Source organism: Talpa occidentalis, unplaced genomic scaffold (assembly GCF_014898055.3).
Source record: "Talpa occidentalis isolate TD23 unplaced genomic scaffold, MPIMG_talOcc4v2.1 talOcc4.7, whole genome shotgun sequence".
Lineage (NCBI taxonomy): Eukaryota > Metazoa > Chordata > Mammalia > Eulipotyphla > Talpidae > Talpa > Talpa occidentalis.
Window position 1 is genome coordinate 8,383,432 of NW_023605083.1, and position 20,436 is coordinate 8,403,867.

Consider the following 20,436-nt stretch of genomic DNA (forward strand, 5'->3'; position numbering starts at 1 on the left):
TGTATTTACTTTCTTTCTATTTTTTACACCCCTTATTTCCTTTTCTTGTCCAATTGTCCTACTCAGTATGTCCAGTTCAGTGTTGTGTAGAAATAGACAATGAACAAATATCCTTTTATTCTTTTTTTTTTTTTTCAAGAGAGCACTTTAACATTTCTCCTTACAATAGGTCTTCTTAAATAGGTCTTTATATTTATATATATAAAGGAGGTTTCTTATTGCTGACTTGCTTTTACTTGTTTCATGTACATGCCACAAATGAGTATAACTAATTGTTGCTCTTAATTTCACTTACCTTTCTTGCTGTGTTTTAGTTGGAGTTCTGGAATCTCACAATACTATGCCTCTGGTTTTGTTGTATAATCTTGCTAGGATGTCTGGAATGGTCTCAGTCATTATTTGCTTGACTATTGCCTCTTCTCCATTCTTTCCTTATTATATCCTCCTAGAAATCTGACTAGGCTGTCTTAGACTTTTTCACTCTTTCATACTGCTTATTTTTTTGTTCACATATTTTAGTCTCTATTTCAACTTCTATTTTCTAGCCATATTATGGGTTTATTTTTCAGTTCTACCTTACTTGAGTCTAATTTTTTCATTTTGTGCCATTCCATTTGAGTCATTTTAGATCTGGTTACTTGTTCAGTCTTGATTTCTACTCATTTTTATTTTTTTCTTTAGTTTTTAGATATATTAAGCACCTTTTTATATTCTGTATCTGATTATTTTAGTCTTTTGAGGTCATGATTCAATTTGCATTCCTCTGCTGTAGATCTGTATTTCAGTTATGCTTCTTGCTGGTACCTAAGGCTACTAAAAATTAGGGTGTTCTATAAATTATATGCTTGCCATCTTATTAGACCATGGCAGATGAATTTAGATTGCAAGTCCATTTGAGAGCTTAGTTCTAGTTAGAAATTGTGAGTGGAGATGTTTGCTTCTATCTTGAGAGAGCATCAAGAGTGGGAAATTTTATGCTGACAGAATTTATTCGAATTTTCAAATCCCTAAACTGAAGGTATGGCCTTGAGCTCTAAGTTGTAGTATCCGTAGGAGGTTTCTAGACTTTATCTCCTTTACTTTTCTATCTCCATCATTTGGGAGCTCAAAGTGTCCATACTTATGCAAAGAGCTTCAGGGTAAAAGTCAGCTTTGTTGCTAATTTATCTTTCTGAGTTCTAATTTCCATTTAATATTTTGTTTTTTGAAGTGTTTACTTTTTGTCAGATCTGCAATATGTTTGCAGGGAGAGAGAGAAGGAATGTGTATTTACATTTCTTTAGATCATCCATTTTGGCATTTGGAAGATCAGAGATTTTGAAAATCCCTCCCAGTTGATACAATTAAAATGCTACATTATATACTTAAACATTAACATTTATCAATTTTAAGTGTAAAATTTAGCAAGTTCAACAGGTGTATACAGGTATGTATCTACTACTATAGTCAAGATACACTTTTGTTACCCTCCGAAGTTACTTGTTCCCCTCTTGTAATCAACCCCAACAACCCTGGCCCTTGGCAACCAGAGATTTATTTTGCTTCACTATAGATTAACTTTGTCTTTCCTAGGATTTCACCTAAGTGGAATCATACATTATGTATTCTTTGATGTCTGCTCAACAGAACATTTTTGCTGTTCACCCGTGTTTTTAAGTATGAGTAATTCCTTTTTATTGTTGAGTGGTATTCTGTTGTTTGGATATACCCCAGTTTATTCACCTGTTGATGGATATTTGAGTTGCTTTGAGGATACACAGGATGCACACACACACTGTTACTGACATTGATGTCAATTATTCCCAAATTGACCTAGAGAGTCACTGCAATGCCACCAGGCTTTTAAAACAGAATTTGACAAACTTAGATGAAAATATGTATGGATATTTGTATGGCAAAGGATTTAACTTAAAAAATTTGAAAAAGAATAGTCAAGCGAAAGGAACCACATTTCCTGATCTCAAGTCTTGTTATAAAACCGTAGTAATCAAGACATTGTGATATTGGCACAATATATATGTAGATCAGTGAAACAGAATAGAGATTCAATTGATTTTTTTTTTTTTTTACAATGGTGCCAGGTGACTCAAAGAGGGGAGAAGATGATCTATTTTTTAAAATTTTGTTGGAATAGTTGACTGTCCACAGAGGAAAAAATGAAGCTGATTTTTGAATTAGTTTTTCAATTCAAATTTCAGTTTCATTTCCAGAGTAGGAATTGTGGTATATTTTTGTCCTTTTCTAATAATATATGTAATGTACATATAATACTTGTACATTAAAATTTACATATTAGAGTATATATACCTTTTTTACTTAACATTCTTTTTATATTTTTAAAACATTTTTTTTCCTGGAAGGAAATTTTAATAGTCACATAATGTTAAATTGTGAGTGTTCCATACTTTCTTTAGTGATTCTTTACCATTAGAATTAACAACAATAGCATAATTAACTGCCCTTTATTTGCTACTTATACCCCTGTAAACTAAGCATGTTGCATGAATTATACTCTTATTGTTACAGGGCAGAGAGATGGGCACCCCAGGACCCCCAAATCTGCCTGTTTTAAATAGGTTCTGCCATCCACCACATCAAGACAAAACATACAAGACCTGTAATGGAAAGGAACTTTAATAAATTAGAATGCAACAAAGAAAAGACAAAGAATATAGTTTCCAAATCAATCACCCAAACTTACCCATCCCCACATGGGTGAAAGTCCACCCAAATGGGATTGGCCCAGAGCAAGGCCGGAAATCCTGTCACAACCTTCTGTGAGGACCCATAGAAAAGGGTCAGAAACAGCCAGACAAATCTGGGAGGAAAAGAGCAAAATCAAAATCAAGATAAAAGCTGCCATTTTAACCTCCCCACGGGTCTCTCACCCACAACTGTTTCAACTAGTCCAGGACCAAGAAGCAAATGCAGCTTCTTCACATGTCCCTCTGCTCCACGTGCCTCCTCCAGGCCTCCTTTTGACTCTCCATGCTTCTTCCTGCCTTTCCCTGTCTCCTCTCCAGCTTCTCTTCCTCCCTGCTCAGCTCCACCCTCCTTTGGGTGGGGCAAGGAACCTGGAACCTGGAACCCTTTCCTGGGGACCACCCTGTTACATTATGACAACTTTTTAAGGTAGTTTGGTCCACTTTAAAGAAAAGGAAACCAAAGATTAAGAAACTTGCCTATCTCTAATGTGTGAACCTTGAACTGATTATCAAATATCTCATATTCTTGTCCTTAGGAAAATGACACTGCCAAATTTTAGGCTCTTTACAATATTATGCTGTCATAAGAAGCTTTGGGTGACTGTTTGTGTCTAGATCGTTGTCCATTTCAGATATCTAAACTTCTTTTCCTCTGCCTGTCCTTCATGTATTTTATCTGTCTCATCTAAGGAAGGATTTTAAAGCCAGGGGAGTTGTCCAACATAACACACAGGGCACAAACTTCAGAGCTGTCCTTTCAGTTGGTGAAAGCCCTGGCCACAGAAGTGCTGGGCCAGGGGGCATTTCTGCAGGAATGTAGGGGAACAGCTCTGCAGGGACTCTCTGGCGCAGACAATTCGGTGGTTACTTATTTTGGAAAACAAAGGAGAAATAATTTTAGTAGTCTGTCCCGTAGGACATTGAGTCCCACTTTTAAAAGGGAATTATGTAATGTTGGTCAAGTCACTTATCCCCTCTGCCTTGTTTTCTCCGTCTGAGAGGAAGCTACCCTCTAGCTTCACGGGTGACATGGCCTAAGAAGGGAGTGTCATCTAGTGAGCAGAATCTTCTCGTGTGGTGATTTGGAAGTTTTGGCGTGGCAGTGCAGTGGTTTGACTCTAATCCAGAGACTTGAGTTCAAATATAGCCCTACCGTCCACTTACCAAATCATCTCAGGCTCATTTCCTGAGCCTTTTGGAGCCCCCTTTGCTGTTTACTCAGCATGTGAGTCACGCTCATACTGATCATTAAGCAAAGGGGTCACTGTTTGAGGACTCCTCAGTTGCTCTCTGCCCCTACCACCACTTCTTTCTAGGGCTTTGATTTTGCAGGAGCAGCAGGGTAATGGACCCAGCCCCACCCAAGGCTTGGTGACCCAAGCCTTCTTTCCCGGAAGGAGTCACTTAATTACAACTCTTCTGTATACTGGGCTAATGATAGGGTTAAATCCTCTTGGTCCTTGACCTCTGTTAGCTGCAGTCTACCTGTCCTTCCCATCTCTTAACCTGTTGTGGCAAGCACAAGTGACCTAAGAGAGCTAGAAGGTCATTGTGAAAAGGGCTGTTCTTAAGCAGCTTAAAGACTGATCCACACCTACGATAGCCTTCACTTTCAGTTCCAGTTTCAGATCTAAGTACCACTGGTGTTAGGGGATGGAGGGGAGGCAGCTCTAACAGGCTCTCCACTACAGTGTCACTCCCTAACTCCTTTTGAGAGTCCCAGTTTTTGCACTGAAGCTCCAAGAACCCTGGAAATCCACGATAGAAGAGGGGAGACTGGTAGGTTAAAAGTTGGAGAGAGAAGGCTGGCGGGTAGAATAGTGCCTGTTGGCTTGCTCATAGTTTTCTGTATAGATAGGGACACAGTGATTTTTGCTTAGAGAAGCCTCTGTTAAAAATTATTATTTTTAAATGCAAGGAAATAAAGGAGTATGAACCTAGATAAAGTTGAAATAAATATGAAGTTGTGCATATTTGTAAACAGCATTTTTCCCCTTTCTTAAAATGGCAAGAGCGCTATCAGGGAACAGGTTATACTCTGCAACTAGATCTTTACCATGTTTGATTTTCAGGATTCCTCTTAATGCAATGGCTACAACAAAAAGCCTCGTTTATTGCTCGTATAGCGCTGATGTCCATTTCAATGTAACTGGCCATAGTAGAGCAGTGACAGTAGTAGGTGTTTGGTAAGATGTGGCTGTTGCCTAGCACCTTCCTAAGTTTGTTTGGAGTGAGCCACCAAGCACCTTCTACACCGAGTGTAGAAAGTGTTTTAGCTTTGTGTTTTTATCACTTGTTTTCCTATCTGCAGTCTAAGTAACTGTAAGAGGATATGACATGGCTAAAGATAGTCATCGTAATTTAGAAAGGAACATGCTCAGTCCCTGCCTCTTCTCGTCTAATGAGTGCATGTAAAAAATATATCAAAAGAAATTCTCATAGCAGAATCTCCACATTTCAAAGGGGCGTATATTTATTATAAGAACTGCTGATTCATTAGGAATGCTTCCTAATTCGAACAGCAACAGCTGCTTCTGGTTAGAATAAACTCCATCTCTTCTTTGTGCCCTGTCTCTCCAAGGGGATGTTAAATTTTGGTTTAAGATTTTTCTCCCGCTTTAGCTTTTCCTCTCCCTTTCCTTGATTATGATGCTGTATCCTTCTCAGCATTCACAGCCCACTGTTTGAACAGCCCACTGTTCCCACCCCCACCTTTAAAAATGACTTTCATTAAGATTACAAATGCTAATAAAACTCTGCTGATAATGTGTTTTGTTTGCATTCACATGGCAGTGGAGTGTATTGTATGGCAGTAAAGAAAAAGTTGAGACACGTTATAGTCATGAATTCTAAGTGCAATAATTCTAAGTACAGCAAGCCTTGCAGAAACTGCCATTGTCCATTAAATGAAACCACTGTATTAACATATCATAGCATGCTGTTCTAATCACTTTTCTGCAAATACCACCTTTTGAAAGAAACATGGCTGTATTTTTTTTTTTTTTATACAAAATCTGAAATCACGTAATTGAATGGCTTGGCAGAATAGGTAAATGAATGTAGCAACATGCATTCAAATATGTCTCTTTGGTTGGTAATGAGCTGATTGAAGTTCACAGTTGTAAGACTTGCCATTTTATTTCCTGATTTTACATTCTGGACCCAGACAAAGGTGCCAGTTATTTTGTGTGTTCACAGAAAAAAAAGAAGAAAATTGTTCATAAAAATCAAGTAGCCCTTTTGGGGGATCACTCTTGGGTTCTGTACTCTAAGAGCCGTTATTCAAATTTCATTCTGTAAAATAAAGGATCTTCTAAAGTGGCCATTTTTAGTTAATATTAGAATTATTAGCAACCCCTTTTGGGGCTTCGAGATATCCTGTCATATCTGCTGGTGATGTCCATCAGCAGCATGTGTGAGACACATTGGTGCCGGCTTCTCTCCCCGTACTTATCTCTGTAATTAACCTTGTTGATTTATGCATCTATTCTCCCTCTAGTGCTTTTGGTCTGTCTGCCTTTTCAGCTCCCCACTTTATCTCCAGTGAATCCTCTCACCCTCCCATGCCTCTGGCCTGTACCCCAGCTCTTGTATAAATAAAAAAATATATAAATAAAACCTGCCCTTCTCTGGTCAGCAGTGGGATAAAGGCTAAATATACAGTGTGGTTTGAACGATCATGATAGAGGCTGTATCTGTATTATTTCATTTATATCACATTCTGGAAAAGGCAAAATTGCAGGACACCCCAAAGAGTGAATTTTAATTGATTTTAAGTGAATTTTAAAAAGGTAGTTGGTGGGTAGAACAGGTGGTAAACAGATGCTCTCCATAGAGTGTAGTGAGTGCTATGGTACATTAATGGACATCCCACGAGGAGTGAGGGGGATTGACTTGGATGGGGCACAAGGGAGCACTTGGAGCTCCTGGAAATGTTGGATATATTGATTGTGGTGCCAGTTACACAGCTGAAAAAAGTTGTCAAAACTCCTCTAAATGTGCATGTGGAATGGGTGGGTTTTACTGTCTTTAGACTATAATTCAAAGTTGATTTATAAGAAAGAAAAAAGATTGTAAGTGTTGGATCTGGGAGACTTTACTTCAAACCCTGCTTGCTTGGTGATGTTGACAAGTCACTGTACGCCTCCGAGCAGCCTTTCTTCCTCCGGTAGTTGTTGCTGCCACTACCCGGAGCTGAGCTGAGGGGTGGAGGGAAATGCCTTTCAGCTCTTGGGCCAGTGCCTGACATAGTACTAGACATTTTCAGCCCCATCCATGAATGGCTCAGAGGCAGTCTGTAAATTAACTGAAGCTACTCTATTTTAGACCCATAAAAGTTAAGTTCCAACATTTGTGAGAGGTAAAAATGTTAACATCCATATGTTTGTTTAATGATAGCTCTTAGACTCTTATGACCATTGCTATCTTTTATAGAACATCCTAAATCTTCTAAAGTTAAATCTTATCTAATTCACTGAGACACGATACTCCTTCAGTCAGAAAAACACAAAGAATTATTTGCAGGGTTAGCGAGAAAAGAGCCAATCATTGAAGAATGGTGACATGTTTACGATCCCATCTTTTTCCCCTTTGCTTTCATTCTGTCTTTGAAATGAAATCTTTATCTTGTGGCAAGTGAATAAATATTAATAAAATCCCCGTTGACCCTTGCTCACTCTTTTGTGGCAGATAAACTCTTAAAAGTAATTGTATAGGATAATGCATATACTTGCGGCACTCAGTGTTTTAAAGGCATTTAAGGTAATTCAAAGTACTGCTTAGAAGTGCTTCTTTTCCTGAGAGCACATAGACAATCCTGTCCCCGCAGAAGCTGCCTGGCCGGCATGCCTGGCCTGTGAGCTGTGACGAGCGTGCTGTGCTATCTGCATTATGTTACTAAATCGTTAGTAACTCAATTGTTTAAATTGCTGAAGGTGGCTCTACCCTGGCCTTGTTAGGTAACTAGACGGTATCGTCCTATACTGAGCCCAGTGGAGCTCGGGGGCATCCTATGCTGAGTGGGGGACCTACACCTGTTGCTGGGGTCCACCTTTTTGCTAGAAGATTGACTGGATAAGACACCTTTCTCTAAAGATTAGTAATTTTAGGGTTTCTTCTGAGGGTGATACAATACAGGTGATTTAGGACTTAGCACTTGTTTAACCAAATACTTCACCTTCCTCTGAACTACAATGTTTTAAGGGCATTAGTAACATCAATTTTAGACTTTTCTGACAGTGTAGACTGCTTCTCTTGGTTTATAATAAAGCAGTCAGCCGTAAGAACAGAGATTATATAAAAACTGAGGAGTAGCTGACGGGTAGGAATTTTTATCCAGGCAGCGATGGAAAGAGACAGTGATATGTAATACTGGGGACCGGGTTCCTCTGACTCACTGGAGGAAACCGCCTGATTCACGCTGTAACTCCACTGTGTGGGCCCACCTCGGAGGAGGCCATTACTTCCCACATTTAAAAAATGTATTCATGTTACCTTCATCAGATCATTCCTAATGTCTTAGTGCTTTCACCTGTGAATCTAAGCCAGGGATCTACTTTAGTAGAAGCTGCACCTTATTCACCCCGCTGCCCAGTGCCTGGCTCATACATGGCAGTGAATGTTATCTACAGGACCGGTGGACTTGATGTTCCCAAGAGCTGGCCCATCCTGACCATGTGAAACAGCCAATCAAAGGGACAGTACATGTGCTAGCAATGCTGTCAACCTCACTGTTCCCTGGAGGATTTTTCCAGAAAAGTCCTTACTGGTGTATGTCACACAGGCCTGGACTCGGCCCTGATTACTTTGTGACTCTGGGACCCTGTGCCAGTCTGGGCCTGTCTGTCTCCTCACTTGTCATCTGGGGATATAGTGGTAGCCACTTAATAAGGTGACAGTGAGGAATAGGTAAGCAAGTGCATGCGGGGCTGCGCTTGGTCATTCCAGAGTAAGCGGTATCTCTGCGAGGACTGCGCGGCTATTTTGTGTCTCACCAGTCACACAGCCACAACGCTACTCCCAGCTAGGGGATCCTGAGGACAGGCTATACTCGGTTCATGGGGGTGACAGTAAGTCAGTGTAATGAGTTTTGTACGAAGAAATTGGCTTTCCTCAGCCAGGCCAGGTCAGCTACAAGGTGAACGCACAGCAGAGGTTTTCCTCGGAGTAGGAGAAACCGGCGGGGAAGACAGATGCCCGTGGCAGAATGAAGCAAGGGGAAGGGCTGCTTGTGGGGCTCGCATTCCTGCTTTATGTTCCTCAAAATCCTCAGCTTCATTTCCAAAACATTTTGGGAAAACCTCTTGGTGAGAGAGATACTCCCTTGTGAAAGGTAACTTGAGAGCATTTCCTGCCTGTGTGTTGCCGGCTCTCTAGCTCGAGGTCCTGCTTCGTCCCCAGAGGAGACTTTGAACATTAGCAGCCTCGAACAATCTCTCGTCTTATCACTTATTTGAACATTCCCTGCACAGGGTCACTCTTGGATGTGGTGCTCTGGGCAATCTCACCCCAAAATGCTTCCCTTCCTTTATTTAACCTCTGACCTGTGAAAACAAGAGTTAATCAAGAGTTCTAAGGCAGCTAAGAGGAAGGGGAAGTGTTTGGTTACAAATTAAATATGAACAAGTCATAAGTCATAAATCCCCAATAGTGCTACCAGTTGTATGTCTCAAGTTGCATGTGGTACAGAGTGTTTGGGTTATAAATTCAAGTTCAGGGCTCTCTGATTGCTTGGGGGGGGGGGGTAGGTGCTACGTTAGTTTTCTTTTGGCCTAAAACGTTTTGCCTTCTAAAACACTGCTGTTTTTGGACCAGCTACAGGCATATCCTCCTTGTTCTCTGTGTGCCTCTCTCCTTCCTTCCTTTACCTGCCTGCCTGCTGGTGTTGATGGGTGTGCTGTTCCTGAGAACTAAGACAGAACTGCTTTCCTGAAAGAAGTTAAGCATATGGAAAAAGTTGCCGAGGCCAGGCATTGAAGCATAGAGCGTAAATGGGTTTAAGAGACAGCCAGACACTTTTATAGAGAGATTTGCGATTGAGTGATATAACATGCAGGCAGAGATCTGGGGTGGAAATGAACTTAAATGAGTGCTATTCATGGAAAACTGATGCCCTGTCCAATCTAGCATTTCCTTAATTGTCACCATAAGCATGCATTTAAAGCTTTATACTTGAAATTAAAAAAGATAACACAGTCTGTTTAAGACTCCGTGACACAGGCCATGGTTTCCCTAGATAAATTCTTAAAAACTGCACATTGAGGAGAGCAGAGGCATTGGGTCTTGACATGAGGCACTGGAAACTTAAAATATATTTCCTGCCATGTTTGATCAAAACATTTGAAAGCGAGCTATTTATATTTGTGTTTCTGAATATAACACGCACACTAATTCCTAAAGCAATAAAGAGCTGACACATGACTAGTGTCCCTGGAGCTGGCAAAGTAAGAAAACATGCTGGATTGTTGGGAGGCAGCCAGAGTCAGATTGCTCAGAACACGCAGAGTTGAGGGCTTGGGAGGCAAGCTTTCATCTCAGGACTTTACAGTGAGAACCACACGGTAAGAATTTTGAATCCTGATCTCAGGAAGGATCGTTCTACTTGATCCTACTGTACAGCTGGTAATGTGTTGTGCCGAGCGAGTGGGGCTTAGAGATCACGCTGGACCAGTTTTGTGTCTAAGCTGTGCTGTTAGTGGTCGGGTTGTCCTAAAGCAGTCACCTCCTTTCTCTGAGACTCAGTTTTCTCATCCATAAAATACAAAGGTAATTCCCAGTGCTTGAGTTGTAAAGAACAATGTTTCAAAGCACCTCAGACTTGGTAAATGTTCCATTCCCCCCTTTTCTCTTAGCTCCCACTCCCCAGCTCTAAAATGAGGAAACTCTCCTGGACCTCAGTGGGATGATTGATTTTGTTTACGCCGGAAAGTAGCGCGGGGCCTCTTGTGTAGCCATCTCTTCCCTTTGTTGCTGGTTTTCTTTTCTCTTTTTTTCCCCAGTAGACAATGTATTTCTCTCTTAGTCTATGAAAGCTTCCATAAGGTGGATGTTGGTTAGAACCTCACTAACCTATTACATCATATTACAGGAGTAATTTCACCCACAGAATAAGGTGCTCTGAATGGGGAAAAACTTGCAGGTGTGAATGCAGGAGCCGGCAGCAGCATAAACTCAGGAAAATGATGAAAGGCCTGTGCGCTCACCCTCTCTGTGCTCAGTGGAAAATGTCTGCGGATTGCACCGAATTGTCAGTGCAGGTGTCATTACTCCAGACATCCCCTGGCCCCGACACTTCACAGGTGACAACAGAAAAGCGCCGCTGTGCTTTCCTCCTGAGCAATCTCCCTCAATCACAGTAATACCGTCGGAGAGAAGGCGCCGAAGCCACTCTCTGAAAGCAACAATTATTGCAAACCCATCCAGAGAGAAAAGAGCCTTGTTTCCAAAATCAAATCCAAGCATGTGTTTGGGTGGGGTTTTGTAAGTACAGATGATTTATGGGAAGATTTGGGTTTTTTTCCTAACACAAATTAATACTTCTACTCATTCAGTACATACAGTATGTTTTCCTGCATGGATGTAATAGGTATCACAATGAGATGTTAATTATGGGCATAAATCAGAGATGTTTTAGCTTAACTAGATACCATAAGAAACTTACCATTTGACATGAGCAGCTATGGGCAGAGCAGAATGCTCAAATCAAGCAAGACTGGCTGCTGGAAAGGGGTGACTTTTTCCTCTTATTTTGGTTCCTTTGACTTTTGATCTTGGTGATAAGAGGGGGATCATATTAGGAAAAAGCACCCTGTCCAGGCATAGGGATGGCGCTCTCCCACGTGCAGCTAGGCAGGGGGAGATGGTCTTTCACACCCAGAGGAGAAACGTGGCTGAGACCACAGCTGGTGACAGAGCCCACACCCAGACCCAGGGGTTCTCTTGGCTTTGTGGCCTGTGGAAAAGTGATCAGCAAAGTGTGGCTTCCTGTGGGACGGCTTCGCAGGGCCTCTCCCCTGCTCCCTTGCGGGGCCTCTTGTAACACTGACCCGTACTGCTGACATCCTCAGGTCTGCAGCCCTCAGACTGGGAGCTTCCCAGTGCTGGGCCCGGGGTCTTTCTCTGCATACCTCAAAGGCTTGTGATGGGTGGGTCTCAATAAATGTGGAGGAGTTTGTGGTGAGATGTGTGATTGACGGCAGTGTTTGATGAGTGATCTGAATGATCTGGAAGTGTGCTGTTTGAACTGTAAACACCTCCTGCATTTTAAATTCCAGAGAAATGATCACTGAAGCTGCTTGTACATATGGTGAGCTTTCCTCATGGGGGTTGGGGGCCTGAGGCGGCAGTTTGAGCACTGTAAACCTTCACACACAAGTTGTGTTTTGTTGTGTTTACAGGTGAGAAAGAGTGTTGGTTAAATAGACTTGGGGAGATGTGTCCAACGGAAGGCAGGGTGGTTGGGATCTCAGGCTTCCCTTCATCCCATCTCCAGGCGGGGGGGCTGCAGGGAAGGCATGAGAGGAGGGAATGGAAAACCCCTGTTGGAGCTTCTCTCTTCGGTAAGTTTGGGAAGAACAGTAGGAGAGCAGGAGGAAGTTAGAGTATGGGAGAAGGAAGTTGAGTTTGGAGCAGACTCTAGGGGAACCATGGGGCCTTGCTCTATGCTGATACTTGCGCAGACTCCAGCCGTCCATTGGCAGGGATGGTTGCTAGTTCTGGTTTATTCTCCTGACCAAAATGCTGCCTCTTACTCTGGAGCCCCCTCTTCCATTGAGAGTTGGTTGACTCTGACTATTACCCTGGTGGCAGTGGCTTTAGAGACTTCAGAGGTGAGTTGGTACATCAGGGGATGTTCTGGCTCACTGAATGTCTAGCGGGGACCAGCACTCATTCCAGAGGAGACAGTCATTGCACCATGTTGGTCTTTGCTCTCGTGGAGCCAACATTGATGGAGAAGACAGACAATCTTCTCTTATAAGTGATGGTACGTCTTAATGTAAGGTAAGCCCAGGAGGGTCTCATATTTGGCTGGGGGGGGATATATCTTTTTAAGTGGGAACCAAAATTTTATACCTGTGGGGGAAGCTTACTAGGATTCTATAAAAAAAAAAAAACCCTAATATTTTGAAAATAAATTTATAGTGACAAAATTTAGCTTTTATTCCAACAATGCATGACTCCTTAAATAATGAGTCAGGTGGTTTTAGGGGATGGGGTTATACTTTTTCTGATATAAGAGCCCCGTCATATTGGAAACCTAATCATAAAAGGAGCCATTTTTCCAAAAGCACCAGAGGACATCCTTAGTTTCCCCAAGGCCTCTTTTAATGCTTTAACATGGAATTCATTTCCTTTGTATGTGACTACTGTGCTACCATCCTGGTTTCTCCTGATTTTCCTCTTCATCCCTTGTCACCTGGCTGAATGCTGCCAGGTCATCATTAGTTGGTTACTCAGCCTCAACTCTGAGCAGGTGTCGGCTTCATGAGATCCCATGTCCTTTGCTAGGGTTGTAGTTGTGTTTGCATTTTATTGTAGATATTTGACCAGCCAAGACACTGGCAGATGAGCAGGGGTGGACGCTGGGTCCAGCCAGAAGGGCTGAGTGGGAACTTAGTGTTTTAAGTAGTCACGTGGTTGGTGAAAATTCTTGTCACATCCCCCCTGGTGACCACGGGCATGAGGGATGATTCCTAACATGCTGGAGGAAACTTTGGCCCAGACTCCGGGAATTAGCGTGTGCCACCCCAAGCTGAGGTTGGCAAGAAGGCTGGGCAGAGTGGGGCAGGAAGAGATCTTGGGCGCCAGATTGGGTGTCTCTGTGTACGTCAGTTACACTAGCTAGTGGTCTATATCTGTAGAAGAGGAAACCGCATCTCTGAGAGACTGCTTTCCCGAGGTGTCACAGCTTGTGAGTATGGGAGCTGAGATTTACTTAGGGTTGTTTGACTCAAGTCTGTGGCCTCCCCAGGAGGACAGGCTGCTCGGCTTTTTTGAAATCTGGCAGGTTTTGGTTTTTAATATGAAAGCTTTAAATGCTGACAGCCAAACAGCCTTAACCAGGGATGCTACTCCAGCCGAAGAATCTTGGCAAAAATCTGCTGACAGAAAGTAAGAAAAGAAGGGAGCTTCTTCTAAGGGCACCCAAGATGGAGTGTTAGCACAGCTTAGGCAGTGGAAAAGTGGGGGGAAAGTGGGAAGAACCCTATTCTTAGCCCAAAACTTATCACTCTAGACATGAGTAGAACAGATCTGCCAACGGACCCCTTTCTCCCCCTGTCCCCGGAAGGCCCTCTTTCATCACAGCGTATCATGTCGTATCGTGTCATCTATTTAATGTAATGTTAAAGCTTAATGATGGGGTACTTTTTATATTATCACCAGAGCGTTATGTTGATAATATAGTTTATGACTATATTATATCATCTACAGTTTTCTGTTTAGGATGGCAGAGTGGACACTGCTCTGATAAGGCTGAGCTCCACTGGGCTCTTGTGAGGGTTAAAATGAGGGGAGATAGTTACTTTCTGTGTGGTCCCAAATACAGCTGACATTTGAACAACAGTGGAGTTACATTGCAATCATCAGATCAGAAAATTAGTATTAATTTTGATACAGTACTTCCATGAACACACACACTGTATACACACACACACACACACACACACACACACACACTTCAGAATCTTATGTTGTGTTTATTTATCATGTCTCTTTGTCTCTTTAGTCTCCTTGTTCTGAAATAGCTTCTCAATGTTTCCTAGACTTTTACTAACTTGACCGAGGCTTTTGATTCACCGACAGTCCTTTTCTTGGGCTTATTTCCTCAAGGTTGTGTTCTACCTCCTTAGCAGGACTGTGGTGGGAGTGAGTTCTTTCCATTGTGTCCTGTCAGTGGGCAGACCCTCTCCTGTCCCGTTGTTTCACTAAGGTCAGGTCTTCAGGCATCTCATTCTTTCCCCCTTTGTAGTGATTAAGTAGATTGTGAAGAGCTAAAATACATTCTCTGAAATACTAAATAAGTAACCCGTCCTCATCAGACTTTAATGCACGTATTTATATCAGCATACTCATGATTTCCTACTTTCTTTATTGTAATATCATCTCTTTCTGTCATTATTCATTACGATGTTCAAGTTGTCATGGATCTTGTCAGTGGCAGCTCTTCCTTGCTGGCTCTTGTTTCCTGTTGGCCTCTCCTGTTCATGTGGTGAGCACCGCCTTGTTTCTAGCAGTGAGGTATTTCCTACCTTCAGCCCTGGAATCAGAGATTTCTTCTGGCCCCTTTTAGTGGAAAATAGTACTTAGCTGATCTAAGTTCTAAACATCTCATTGTGTTAGGCTCTCTGCTCTCAGTGGCTAGAGCTAGAAAATATACATATATGTATCCCATGTTCTACACGTATATATGCGAGCATGCATCTGTCCACCATCTGTATATCTCAGTGTCAGTCACACTAATTTCAGGCAGTTAAATCCAATTGCAGTCGACACCAAATGGCTCATTGTTCCCCCCCTGTTCATATTGCTAAGTCTTTTGGTTCCCATTTATTTACTTGGTTGATCAGTCTTGACTGTCCCCTAGTATGTAACCAGCCTCTCTCTGCTGTAACCCCTTCCTCCGTGGCTGCCTTCTTCAACCCATCTGGACGCCAACACCTTAGCAGGGCCGCTGCTGCTTCCTGCTTACTACTGACATCTTTCTCAGCTACTTGGACCCTGCCTGGCCACCCTGTGTGGAAAGCCTCCTGCTCTCTGGGCTCTGACAGCTCTCATGGGGTCCTTCTAGACGCTATTCTTGGATTCTAACGCCGGTTTAGCCAACCTCTTGCTACAGAGATGCTTTCTCTCTCCCAGGCCAGGCCCTGCCATGACTTACCCCCCTCCTTACCCTGTGAGTCCAGTACTCTGAGCTAGGCCACCTCCTGTGTGGACCCCTGTCTCGCCTTGCTCTGGCTATCCCTTAGCCGGGATCACCCTTGCCCTCAGTGAGCTCCAACACCCTGTGCCAGGTGGCACCTCCCTCAGTGTGGCCAGCCACTGCCAGCTTTGTAATGGTTTTCTATTTTAATACTCGTGACACTGAAGAGGTATGACATTTCTACGAGGTCAGTCCTGTGTAGGCACACACACACACACAGCACCACAGTGGAGATGATACTAGGTCAGTTACAGGTATGCGCACACACCCCCACAATGGAATAATTATCCTGACAGTCCATTCAGTGGAGCAAGGTGAGGACATCTGAGTCCTCAGATGGACTCAGTTCCTGAGTTCCTATTAAGAGTGGGCACCTCTCCAAGCTGACAGCTTTGAACGTAGACTCTTCACTCAGCTATGTCCCCCAAACTCAGGGCAGGTGATTTGTGTCTGCACATACCATGCCTGCTGTATTTTGTGGGCAATGTAAGGGCTTCTCCAAGTGATTTTGACCATGGGCCATTTGGCTATATGTGCTCCTTCTGGAACCCGCCACTGTGCATCTCCCCAGGGCCTGTGACAGCTCCTTAGTGAGGCAGCGGGGCTGGGGGGAGACCCAGGCGCTGCTGGAGCTCTTCTCAGGTTGAAAACTTCCTGTTGCCTCCCATAAAGCAAAAGCCTCCAGGGACTGTCAGGCCAGGCAGGAGAGGACAGAGCCTGGGACAGAGTGACCTGTGTCAGCTTAGTGAGAGACTGGTGGATCCAGGCCAGCGCCTGGGAAGCAGACTTTTCCCGATTTGGCTTTTCCCATCAAGACCTTGCGGCTGGAGTCATGATAATGCTCCTTGGTCCTTTTATAAATCAATCCAAAAATCTAAGCTAAGTTAAGCACTTGGGAAAGATTTCCAGCTCCCCCCACCCAAACTGTTACTCCTCCTTGTGTTGGTCTCTTTCTGCCACTAGGACCGTGACCTTGTGGAGTGCGGATTCTTTGTTTCCAGCCTTTTCAGCCCCAGTCTTGGCCTGAGCCCGCCCCACGGTGACGCTCCACAGCCAGGATTCAGGGGTCTTAGGAAGGTAGCACATGGGGCCAGCCCGAGGGCGGCAGCCCCTTTAGAGTCCAGTGGGGAGCGTGGTAATGGCCAGTTTGTTTCCTGTCTCTGGGCTGGGAAGTGGTGTTTACTCCTTGATGACAGACAAGCCCAAAATGGAGCGGAGGGTCTCCATATCCTCACCTGCAGCCTCAGGCCGACGAAGCGGCGGTGCCAGCGCTAATGAAGCAGCACAGGAAGCGCCACTGGATAAAGTTCAGCTGTGAACCCTGGCCTCCCAACAGGGGAAGGGGCTCCTTTGAAGACGAGGACAGCTGGGTTTTGGTTTCAAGACCTTAACACTGCCATCACTAGATAGCCATCTGTCAGTGCACAGGGGACCACATGTGGGCAACAGTTGTGTCCGGTCAGGCCGAAGGGGGAGAGAGATGGCTGATTTCCAGGGTAACTGCAAAGCCTCCTGTGGCCGAGGACTCTGTAGAGCATAGCCAAAAAGAATCAATTTGGTGAGGCTGAGGCTTCTGGGAGAACCTTGCACTGTCCACTATAGGCCAGGTGGCCCCAGTATGTCACTTTGCTTCATCCTCACAACAGGGGGTCATGGAAACTTGAGGTACTGCACCTGAGCTCTGCTGACCATCAAGCCTGTCGGCCAAAGCTGCTTCCAGATAGTCCACGGACCTCGGTGACCCCAGAGCCAGCCTGCCTGTCACTTAGTCAAGTAGTCCTCCAATGAGTTCAGCTTCTCTCTCATTTACTTGAGGCCTCCATTTTCTTGCCAGGAAATCTATTCCCTTTTTGATTTTTTCCCTCCCTTGCTGTCTTACAGGGCTGGATCTAACTGGTGGTATTTTTTCTTTCAGGAAAAAAAAGAAGTGTAATTCTTGGTTAAATTTGTTTACTAAGTGTCCTCTAATCTGCGCAAGAGTTTTCCTCTGAGGGGATTTATTGTTCCTACCATAATGGCTTTTAACTTGGCTGAGGTTTATTTAACAGAATAGGAAGGGAGAAACGTATCTCCCCCCTAATCCCTCTTGAATGTTTACACAGCTCTGCCAAAGTAAATGCCGTGTAAAGTGGCGGCTGGCATTTGCTCTCTAATAGTCAACATGCAGCTGCCAGAGCTGATGGGAACATATTAACATAAGTGATAATGCTGTCATAGAAGTGAAAAGTTAAGTTGCTTATCAGTATATTTTGATAAGCTACTTAAATTTTACAGTAGCCTTGGGGGCTTTAGACAGCCGTCAGTGTCCCCTCCATTGCCTCTCACTTCATTTATTACCCTCCAAGGAACAGCTGGTAATCTGCGCGGGGCGCGGGTCCCCCTCTGCCTGCAGGATGGAGAGGTCTGGCATCGGCCCTCCTCTCTGAGTCCAGATCCATCAGTGACGGATGCTGTCAGCACAGCCGGGCAGCCTGATGGGGACGGCCAGCGCTTGGTACGCCACCCTGCTCTTGTGCCCATTGGATGTCACTTTGGAAAAGTTTCTTCTGGAGAACTGAGCCAATTTAGATGATGACAGGCTTCTTGGGAGTGAGGAGCTACTCCAGCAGTTCTCTAACCCTGTGCCTTTGCTGTGAGGCTGTTTGGTTTCATGTATTCCTTCAACACTGAGCACTGTGGGGTCTCCCTGATGGCACAGGGTGTTAAAGTCTCAGCGCTATCAAGCTGTCGCCAGCCACTGCGGTTTGAGTTTGATCCCTGGCCAGGGAGCTGACCCACATGGCGCAGCAGACCTCTCTTGTCTCACCCGCTGCTCTCCTCAGCAGTGTATTTCAATAGATCTGCCTGTTCTGCTCCCCACTCTGTCTCTGGTGAATCTTCTCACGCCCCACACCTCTGGCCTGTACCCCAGTTCTTGTATGCATAAATAAATAAAGTCTTAAAAAAAAAATGCTGAGCGCTGATGGTGTGCCACACTCAGTGCTTGGCCCTCGGTCCTGGAAAGACAGTGAAGAAGGATGTGGTTCTTCTCTCTGTTTGCACACAGTCTAGTCTGTTGGAAAGACATACACACACTGAATACCGCCTCGTGTGTGTGGAACATTATAAAAGGCATACAAACCACTGGGCAGCACAGAAAAGAGAGGATTAGGGCCTGGGAGGCAGAGATGGGAAGCTTTTAGGGGAAATCAGCTCAACTGGACCATGAAGTTCAGAGGGAGAAAATGGTCAAATGTGAGCAAGCTCAGTGAGGCTTGAGGATGCTTGGACATTCTTGGAGTGGGGCGGCAATGAGCGGAGTATGTATGTGGGGAAGTAGAGGGCAGCAGAGAGGCAGTCTAGGGTCTGATGGTGAAGAGCCTTGAATGCTGTGCTAAGAACTCTAGTGATGGGGCACCATTGCAGGAATTTAATCCAATGTGCATGTTAGCAAGACCACTGTAAGAGGTTGGACTTAAGAGTTACAAAGCTCAGGATGGGTGGAGGGCAGTGGGGCTAAGAGTTCGAGAACAATAGATATATATAGAGAATGCACTATAGGGGCAATGTTTGATGTCATGGTCTGAGTGAATTCGGTCTTGTGGGGGCCTTTGGAATGCCTTGCAGACACCAACAGTGGAAGTGTTGTGTATGTGTGTGCGTGTGGTTGTGTGTGTGCAATCATGAGAAACTTGAATATAGTAGCTTTCCTGGAAAGGGTGGTGTGGTGGGAGAGGCCTGGGGGCTATTATTCAGAGATGGTTCCTGATTGCAGAGTCGGCTTTGAATTTCTTCTCTATGAACCTGTTCTAGCTCTGAGGCACGGGAATAATTTATAATGGACATTCAATCTTCTGTCTTCACAGGCAATTTCTTAAAATCCTAGAAATAATTAGCATCTTACCAGTCTGTGTTTCCAGCACAGCCTACGAGAGGAAGAACTGCTCAGGATGTAGAGGGAGACTGAAATGTACCAGTCTCAAATTAACTCCTACTTAAAGTTTTTGACCTGCATACTAATGTTTTGCCTGTTTCCTCTTCTTTCCTCAGTTATCTTCCCTGGTTCGAAGTATTTTATAAGCTCCTTAACATCTTGGCGGATTACACGACAAAAGGACAGGTATTTGCCTTTTATTTTATTCTTTTTAATGAGTAAACTTTAACTTTTAACTTTTGTTTGTGATTATAAAAAAGCAATGCATGCCTTATATTTCACCAAAATGTTGGCCAAAAAAGTAATGCATGCCCATTCTAGAAAGTTTGGGAAATTAAGATATTAGTAGGAAGAAAGAGAAAAATCACTTCTAAGAGCGTTCCCTGCTCCCTCGTTAAGGTAAGTATTAATGGCATTTGGGGATATACTTGTCCTTTACTTTTTGAGTTAAATAATCAATAGACTCTTGGCACTCACTCAGCTAATATTCACAATATCTAATATTCTCCAGCAGCCATAGAAAGTTCATGACATGTATTAAATTATAATTTTGCTGAGGCACAAATTCGTATTTCTTGTGTCATGCTGCAAAGCTGGGATTTGTGAGTAAAACACTTAACTGGCAAGTGACCCAGCCAGCTGTCCCGAGTTCCTATTTCAATAAGGCTTTGTTGTGCTTTTACAGTAATTTTTAAGGGTCTGAAAATTAAAAGTTCAGCTGAACATCCCTGGACTTTCGGGAGAAATGGTGTGCTGAAATATCTCTGGGGATGTTGGGGGAGAAGCTGGAGCTGTGCTAGGACTTCTGCAGTTCATGTATCAGGTGTCATGAAAGCAGCACTCCCCCCAACCCCCCCACATGTAAAAACATTGTAAATATTTTTGTGGCTATATAGCAT

At 43.7% G+C, this 20,436-nt stretch overlaps 1 protein-coding gene across 6 annotated transcripts in view; it reads left to right on the forward strand.

The window, feature by feature from the left end:
- Positions 1-20,436, forward strand: part of DENND1A (DENN domain containing 1A) — a 445,274-nt gene that overhangs the window by 190,918 nt on the left and 233,920 nt on the right. For all 6 annotated transcript variants that reach the window (XM_054689761.1, XM_054689763.1, XM_054689766.1 and 3 more), the window contains exon 6: positions 19,654-19,723. In XM_054689761.1, coding sequence (XP_054545736.1) covers positions 19,654-19,723 — 70 coding nt within the window. The remainder of the gene's footprint in view (positions 1-19,653; positions 19,724-20,436) is intronic.